This window comes from Peromyscus eremicus, chromosome 15 (assembly GCF_949786415.1).
Source record: "Peromyscus eremicus chromosome 15, PerEre_H2_v1, whole genome shotgun sequence".
Taxonomy (NCBI): domain Eukaryota; kingdom Metazoa; phylum Chordata; class Mammalia; order Rodentia; family Cricetidae; genus Peromyscus; species Peromyscus eremicus.
The window spans coordinates 4,390,198-4,399,357 of NC_081431.1; the positions used below are offsets into that span (position 1 = coordinate 4,390,198).

Genomic DNA, 9,160 nt, shown 5'->3' on the forward strand with positions numbered 1-9,160 from the left:
AAGGCTGAGATGAGCCTTCCTACTCTGAAATGGAGACTGGAAGAAAACTTGCCACCACCACCAAGTGTACTTCAAGCTACACCCTAAGTGCTGGGGGACAGATAACATCTCCAGGGGCCTGCACTGTGTGCCTACCCACCGACTACCTCACGATCACAAGTACGCAGAGCCTCTCAACCACGGCCCTCGCCTTGGACTGCACTGACTAGGGGAAAGCAGCACAAGCCGGTGGCAGGATGGAGAGACGCACAAGGGGAGTCCAGGGAGCTTTCACGAGAAAATTCTAAACACGTAAAGAACATACAGCCACAGCAGCCCCATAATGTACGCCTGACTGACTTTAGCTCTTGAGCGTCCAGGCCATTTTGGTTTACCAAATCATCTCTGCAATAAGTTCCTCCCTCTTAAATTAGCTGCCCTGACTCTGATTATCTTTAGAACCACAGTATGCCTCTTCCGAACTGGGAACGAAAGAAAGAGAGTGAAGAGCACCCTGTCCACACAACAGTGAACAACACCGTGTCCACACAACAGTGAACAACACCGTGTCCACACAACGGAGTGAACGACGCTGTGTCCACACAATGGAGTAAACGACGCCATGTCCACACAACAGAGAGTGAACGACACTGTGTCCACACAACAGAGTGAACAACACCGTGTCCATGTCCACACAACAGAGAGTGAACAACAGAAGGCAGCAAATGCAGGGCTTGGTGAGAAAGACCTGGAATTGGAAACTAAAAAATCTGAAAATCTGAATATAAGGCAGGATTCCTCATCTGTGGCCTTCCCTGTGTTTATTAAAACTATGTCTGAACTAACTCAAGAAGTTAAATATAACAAAGAAATGGACAAAACCAGAAGGACCACATTCAAGATAAAATCTGAAATCCTGAAAACAAAAACTAAAGGAAAGAAACCTACGGTGGAACTGAGAGGGACAGAGGAACTCCTGGAGAAGCACAGACAGCGCTGTGCAGTCACACTCAGGAGTGTCCGACATCTGGGTCAGTGACACTGGAGAGGAAGAACTTGCAGAACACAGGAACATTATAAAATCTACAAACAAGTGCTCCATCAGTGTGGAGGAGAGGACTCACGCAGCTGAGGACCATCACTGAGGAGGACCCTTCATCGTCCACACATTCCTGGACTGGCTTACCTGGGTCAGGGTCACATTTCAGGTCCAAAGGAGGTACAACAGGGCGATACTGCTTCTAAACACAGCACAAATTAAAACATTAGTTTAGACATGTGATGCCTCAGATAAATAAGCATGTCTTTCAGCTAGTGTAAGCAAGTATATAGTCAATAGTGCTGGCTTCAAGGTCTTCTCTTCTTAGATCATGAACTCTTAGGGAAAACGTCCTTAGGTTTGAATACCTTTTTGTTTGGTTGGTTGGTTTTTGAAACAGGGTTTCTTTGTATAACTGTCCTAGAACTCACTTTGTCGACCAGGCTCACCTCAAACTCAGAGACCCGCCTGTCTCTGCCACCTGAGTGCTGGGATTAAAGGCGAGAGCCACCATGCCCAGGTTTGAATACCTTTTATGTACTGCCCTCTGCTGCATACAGTAGGAAATAGCCCTATGAAGATTATAGTAAAAAACAAAGTGAAGGCATAGTGGTTTTTAAAATACAGGACAATGACCAAAGTGTGATGGAGTTCATTCAGGACAAATGTTTGAATTCCAATTTCCACAGGAACTTTTGAAAAAGTGGCTAGATTACCAGACCAGCCCATTACTTTCCACACCTGCAGCAGCACACGGGACAGCTGGCCATCCCAGTCAGGCAAAAGGCAAAGAGAAATGTTCCTTCCTACTCTCGCTCAATGATAACCAGAGCCAAACTGTGAAAAGGAAGGGCCACGGGACAACTGACGCTCTCCAGTTTTCTCTCTGCACCTCGACCTCCCTGACAAGTTTCAGCGTTCTCTTTAGGGAAGTCAGGGAGGTGAGGAGGGAGGCACGGCATAGTCAATACACGTCAAGCATTTTTCCTGAAGTTTACAGAGGACTTTCTTTAAGGATGAGTGCTGTGAGAAAGAGGAAGCATTCGCGTGGATTTCTTTTTCCCTATCATGCCATGACTTTGGCTGTTTAGGGCAACTGCAGATCTCTAATGCCCAAAAACACTGCTGAAGGAGGGACTACCAGAAGGTTCACACTGAAAAGCTGCTGATTTAAAAACTAAAGGCATAGAGGATTGCACACACTAAAGCCCACATACAGTCAGGAGGAGGACAATGCCACCCCAGCAAATCTCAACACCCAGAAGGAGACTCGGTCCAATCTGTCAGGGCTCGCCTCACTTCCATTTGTCCCAGTCGTAATAACCCTGAGAAGACGGGTCTGTGACTGGCATGGTGACTGGCGCCTACAGGAGAACAGGCCTACGGCTCTGCCCATCTGAAAAGCAGAGCCAGCCAGCTGTGGTAGTACATACTGCAATCCCAGCACTTGAGGTGGAGGTTGGAAGATCAGGAGTTCAAGGCCAGCCTGCCCTACATGAAAGGTAATCTAATTTCTTATTGTGGTGAAACACTGTGAGAAGATTTAAATGTAAACATCTCACCAGAATCTCGTGCTGAGCTTTCAGGGTTTTGATGACACTCTCGAGGATCCTTCGGGGGTACTGTCTACGTTTTGTTGCCACATCTACTATGAGCTCATCAAATTCATCTTCAAGCACTTTGATGTCAGAATCTATTCCAGAAAAAGTTCGTATTAGTATAGAAACATTATATACGCTCAATTCACAAAATCATTAAAGAAAACAAGCATGGCAAACTAATGGAGCCCCTCTTTCTGTACTGACCAACTATCAAGTACCTCCAGGAAGAACAAAGACGAACGTGGCATGACCCACAAGACAGGCAATTGTAACCTGATAAAGGCAACAAGGGTATAAAGACAAAGGACACAGAACCACGGAACACCACCAGTGGGAGTTGCTGACTGGAAAGAAACATTTAGGCTTGAAATCTACGTATAAACGAAGGCACCGAATGAAAAAAGGCCAGGGAAACAGCTTTGGGAAAGGAGACTGTAAGGATGTGGAGTCTTTGCAAACAGAAGCACTCTAAAAGGATAAACTACAGGGACAAGGGCTGAGGTGTAGCTCAGCTGCAGAGCATGTGTTTAGACCTCCCAGGGCCCTGAGTCCAGTCCTGTACCCTCTCCCCCCAATAGTTAGACTCTAGACAGCATTTCATACCATGGACAAACTTTGACAACAGCAGTAAAAAGAATGCCCAGATGTGATACCTAACTCATGGCGGGGGCGGGGATATGAAAGGTACGGCGACCCGGGGGACTTTCTCATTTCGTGGTAACTGTTTCATCAGCTCTTTCCTCTGTTGAAAGACAACGGTTCTCAAGCTCACAAGGAGGAATGATTACCTGGGGAGTATGTTACTAGTGTGTAAATCTGGACTCAGAAGGTCTAGGGTAGGGCACAGAAATGAAGCACTCCGAAGAGAGTGCAGACAGACGCACTTGGCCTTGTTTAAAAAAATAACTTTAGAGTAAAAATGCTGGGTTGGGGAAGGCAGCTCAGTGGTAAGAACATCCGCCTAGCATGGGTAGGGATCTGCACTCAATCCCCGGTATTGAAAGAAAAAAACGTAAGAAATACTAAGTGGTTACAAATGCTAAAGACCCAAGTCTTTGGCTAACTGACTTGCACCCTGAGCTCTGCTATGCCAGTCTATGCCATCTCACTGCCTAAAGCTTCACTAGGAAGAAGTCTGACTGGCACATGTTTCTGAAACATTCTGAGAGCTGGCTGGTGTACATCAGCATATGCATGTCACATCTAGACTGTGAAGAGTAGTAGGTACGGCCTCTCACTCCTGTGACAAACACTGAGTCCACTCAGTGGCTCCTTTGGAGGATGTCTGAGGAAAATGTCTCACTTGGAAGACTTAATGAAATAAGCAACTTTAAACTTTATTATGTTCATTTGAAAAGCGAAGTCACTGGCCTGCAAGGAACAGCACACCATTTTATAAAAGTTCTTTTTAAAAACTATGTGTGTGTGATGGGGAAGGGCACACGTGCCACAGCATGTGTGGAGAGATCAAAGAACAACTCCTTGGAATCAGTTCTCTCCTTCCTCCTCTGCCCAGGTTTGCATAGCAAGCCCCTTTCTGGGCTCAGCCATCGTCTGTCAGTGAAATCTTCTATGTAGGAAAACGGTTTCTTAGCGCCACCAAGGGGTAGAATTTGTAAAAGCACAACATATAAACAAATGGACAAATACATGGTGAGCATCTATTTCTGAAAACAGAGTTCTGCTTTCAATGATCAACCTTACAAATTTGTCTGACCAAACTTCCTGTGATCAGACCCATGCAGGGCAGTTACAACAGGAGGAGAGACGCTGCCTCACACACACGTCTGCTTTCTTTCCAGAGCGGTACTGTGTGCAGGAGCTTGGGAACGACCATAAACAAAGCAGGTTAAACCTCTGTCCCCGTGAAGCCTCCGTTTTGCTTCTGTGTATCTGCCCAGAAGCAAAGCCTGTTAAATCTAGTCACGTAACTCTCCCTTAAAATTCTCACCTAAGACTGGGGTTTATAGCACAGATACAATACTTGGCCTGACATATGTGAGTCTGTAGGCTCGTTCACCTGCACTAACACACACACACACATACACACACACACACATACACACACACATACACACACACATATACACACACACATACACACACATATACACACACACATATACACACACACACACACACACACACACACACACACACCACTCCCATGATTCCTCCAAGACCACACGATAAAGTACAAATCCCTTGTAACACTTTTGAGGCATGTGGTAATCTCTCCTCAACTTAGCTTTCTAGAAACATTTGCTATTACTTTTCCCAGCTCAAGGCTGGCTTTCCAAACATATTACTCCCTTGTGCCTTTTTGTATAACGTTTTGTTTCAAATAAAGACCCACTGAAAAGCTATGTGGTGTAGAAAGGACTTCTGGCTAATTGTTTATATATTCCCTACTAATCAGCAATTATTGTGTTAATATTTTATAAAACAGATGCTGTTGGTTTTATCCTTTTAATACGTAAACTCAAACTCTGTTTTGATAATTTTAAAAGGACAACTAACATAGTTCTGAGTAACAGACAAGAAAATGTTCTGGGCAAAGCACTCCCTTACCGTTGAGAAGAAAAGTTATATCACAGTGGGTTGCTAGTAGGCCTGTAATCAGCTCAGATGACTGGATGACGTGAACACAAAGCAGTGAGTGACAGCAGCGGGGCTCAGCCCTGAGTAAGCTACCAGAGGGATAGACGGCACACGCGGCTTCTTGTCAGGGAGCCCTTCTCTGGACAGTACTGCAGACACAGGGACGCCTGCCTCTTTTCTCAGAGATCACTTTCTGTTGACGGCTCCTCCCTACTCTGACCTTGCTTTCTCTTTCCATTAACACTTAGCCTTCTTTAGGCATGCCAGCACCAGCGAGGTACAATCCAGTCTAAGCCAGGAGTGGTGGTGCACACCTTTAATTCCAGTACTCGGGAGGCAGAGGCAGGTGAATTGAGTTTGAGGCCAGCCTATTCTACGGAGTTCCAAGACAGTCAGGGCTACACAGAGAAGCCCTGTATCAAAAAACAAACAAACAAGCAAGCAAGCAAACAAAGGTACAATCAAGTCTTTGGAATAAGCTAAAAGTCTTAAGAAGCCATCTACGAATGTTAACACCCTTTGCATGCTACTCCTGTGGTTTAACTTTACACCTAGGAACACTTCACTATCCATTCAAAGTCTCATCTAAGCATTGCAAAAACATAAACCTGGCTTATGAGGAAACACAGGGATATTCTGGGCCTATTTCTTTAATTGGGGATAATTCTACAATATCTTCCAACAGCCTACTGACAGAAGCTTCTGAAGAACAGACGACAGACATTTTCGGATACCAGATATCAGACAGGATAGATCAAGGTACCCACTGAGTTTCTCTTGGGCTATGACTTCAATGATCTACATCAGTTTCTTTTTATCCCATAATAATTTAAATGTGCTTTAAAATAAATGATACTGAAGATAGTAAGATGGTTTAGCAGGTAAAAATGCTTGTAATCAAGCCTGAGTGAGGACCTGAGTTTGATCCCTGGAGCCCACATGGTAAAAAGAGAAAAACAACTCCTGAAAGCTGTCCTCTGACCTCCACAGTGTGCCATGACATGCACGACTCCATCCAATAAATAAAATGTTTATAAAAGAGAGAGTATGTCTTAGTTACTGTTCTATTGTGAAGAGAAACCATGACTAAAGCAACTCTTATAAAAGAAAGCATTTAATTGGGGGCTTGTTTACAGTTTCAAAGGCTTAGTCCATTATCATCATGGCAAGGAGCATGGTGGCCTGCAAGCAGGCACTGAAGAAGCTGAGAGTTACAAGCAGAGAGAGACAGAAAGACAGACAGACAGACTGGGCTTGGCATGGGCTTTTGAAACCTCAAAGCCCACTCCCAGTGACATACTTCCTCCAACAAGGCCACACCTCCTACTCCTTCTCAAACAGTTCCATTCCCTGATGACTATGAATTCCAATATATACGCCTATGGAGGCCATTCTTAGTCAAACCACCACAGAGAGACAATGAAAACAGAAATTGCAAAATAGCATTCAAAATAAAGTTAGCTGCAAAAACAATCTCAAAATTAATGACAGAAGGAAGAGTTAAGCCACATACCCATAAGACAGTGATCTGCAGCTTCCTGCCAGGCTTGTCCATTGATGCTGACATTCTCCTGCACAGCCGACTCAAAAGTCTGCAATACATTTACAGCAGCCAAGTCAGCAAAAGCGATTCTAAATACTGAATTCAAACATTTTAGCAAAAACAATAATGGAATCTCTGTAGAACAGAATGGAAATAATGAAAAATTGAGGAAAAAAATAGAATCCAAGTTAACTATTAGGAGACGGCTAAATACCTTACCACACAGTGGTGTACCACACAGTGGTGACTGCACTGGCTCTACCAGTGACATCTCATCAGCATGACCACATAAATAACAAACAAGAACACAGAGTGGGAAACCGTAAAGAAGGGCAGAAGGGTTAGGCTCCACCACCTGCTCTCCAAAATCGTAAGTTATTTCCAGAGGGATTCAGACAGACAGGGAATTCAAAGATGGCTTAATAAATGCTATTGTTTGAAAATATTTTTAATGAGCATGTCTTTTGTATCACTTGCATAATTAAAAACAAGTATAAATAAATGACTGGTAACTATGAGTCACGGTACATTTTCTATACTAGTATCTTATAAAAGGGCTACAATATAGCTCAGTGGACAACGCTTTGCTAGCATGAGCAAAGCTCTGCATTCAATCCCAGGCACTAAAGGAGAAAAAAAAAAGATTTTATAGAGTAAGATTCTTACGACATTAAACTCTCGAAGATTAAATGTGAATACAAACTGTCTTTGAAATCCTCACTGCAGCTTCACCAATCATTTAAGAACACGCCACTACATTATTCAGTTTTACCCAGAGATTTATCAACATCGTCAAAACTTCTCTACAGACCATTACTTCTCATTGTCTTTAAGATCTCATTCAACAGGATATAAGAGGTTAAGCCACATTGGTCTTTTTCTGTGTGTCGATGTTCAAAGCATCTTAACAATTTTCTAGAATCAGACAAGCCCTCTTATTTACAGCTGTCTCCCAAAATAACTACTAAAAATGTTATGAGACGTTTCTCGCCTTGATTCCAAGGAGGGAATAACAGGAGCCATGGTACAAAAACTGGAATACAGAATTACAATCCCAGGAAGGTTTGTTCATTATTCCTTCACATAACCTCTGTCTCATGCATGCTACAAGAACACTTACCACTAAGCACCTCTCCAGCCCCTCCTCATTTCTGTTTTTTGAGACTGATGACTTCTATGTTTAGTCTGTACTGTTGTCATTTGGTCACAGAAGTGCTGCAGTACAAGCTTGGGACGTTCCCCTACATATAGACTGTTCAAGAGAGGGACAGCAATCCCTCAAGTTCTAGTGTCTTTCCTCAGAAACCATCAACTGCAGAGTTTTTGCAAAATATAGGTGAAAAGGGAAGTGGGTTATAAGGGCCAATGGGGTAGGGGGAATAAGGTCTCTTTATGTAGCCCTGGCTGGTCTGGAACTCACTGTGTGAACCAGACTGGTCTGGAATTCAATGAGATTTGCCTGCCTCTGCCTTCCAAGTGCTGGGCGTACACTGCCATGTCCAGCTCAACTAGTGATCTTAGTAAAATTTAACATCAAGACAGCTTTTTCATCAGTTTTTGACTTAAAGTAAAATGCTTTTGCTCCATTCACACAATGTTATAAAATAACAAGCAAAAGCAAAGACCAAAAAAACTAGCCAGGTGACTGACTTCGAGGATTGCTGGTTCCTGGAGAATTCCTCGTACCAGACTGTAAACATGCGCTGGTCCATAGGAGAGCCACTTTGTACTTAACTGAGCACTTAAGCTACGGCAAGTAACAAATGAGATGTTTTGTAGACATAAGCCATCAGATTTGAAAGCCTTAGTATGATATATATATATATATATATATATATATATATATATATATATATATATAGAGAGAGAGAGAGAGAGAGAGAGAGAGAGAGAGAGAGGGCGAGCGCTGTATGTATTAAAATATAAGAGTACACTAATGCCGCCTGTTTTTCAAGATTGCGTACGTGCTCGCTTGTCCTGTATGTCCAGCGGACAGGAAGCACCCAGGTGGCACTAGCATCTTAGTAGCCTTCCCCGGCATTTCCCAGTCTAGCCTCGGGCACCCTTTGGTCAGCGGAGCCGGGCTGAGCAGGGTGAGGGGCGGGAAGGAGGGGGCCGGTCCGTACCCACTGCGCGTCCCGCAGCGCCAGCTCTCGGATGTCCTCCGGCAGCGCGGCCCCGAGCTCTTGCACGAAGCGACCGCACAGCTCCATCACTTCCACCACAGCCCTCTTCAAGGTGCAGCGCACTCGGAAGTCCTCTAGCGGAGAGGCGGGTGCCGAGGCCTGGGAGTCTGAGGAGGTCCGGGCATCCTGACCCTGCGAGGCGGAGACCAGCACCGTTTCAGGAATACCCGCCATCTCTCGGGTTTGAACTGAAGCGGTGACGTCGAGACCG

At 44.4% G+C, this 9,160-nt stretch overlaps 1 protein-coding gene across 2 annotated transcripts in view; it reads right to left on the reverse strand.

Moving 5' to 3' along the window:
- Nsl1 (NSL1 component of MIS12 kinetochore complex) overlaps positions 1–9,144 on the reverse strand; it is a 33,003-nt gene extending 23,859 nt beyond the window's left edge. For both annotated transcript variants that reach the window (XM_059280722.1, XM_059280721.1), the window contains exons 1-4: positions 8,890–9,144; positions 6,734–6,812; positions 2,581–2,711; positions 1,166–1,220 (exon numbers count right to left, since the gene is read on the reverse strand). In XM_059280722.1, the coding sequence (XP_059136705.1) occupies positions 1,166–1,220; positions 2,581–2,711; positions 6,734–6,812; positions 8,890–9,123 (499 nt within the window). In that variant the 5' untranslated portion in view covers positions 9,124–9,144. The remainder of the gene's footprint in view (positions 1–1,165; positions 1,221–2,580; positions 2,712–6,733; positions 6,813–8,889) is intronic.
- Between the last annotated feature and the right edge of the window lie 16 nt (positions 9,145–9,160).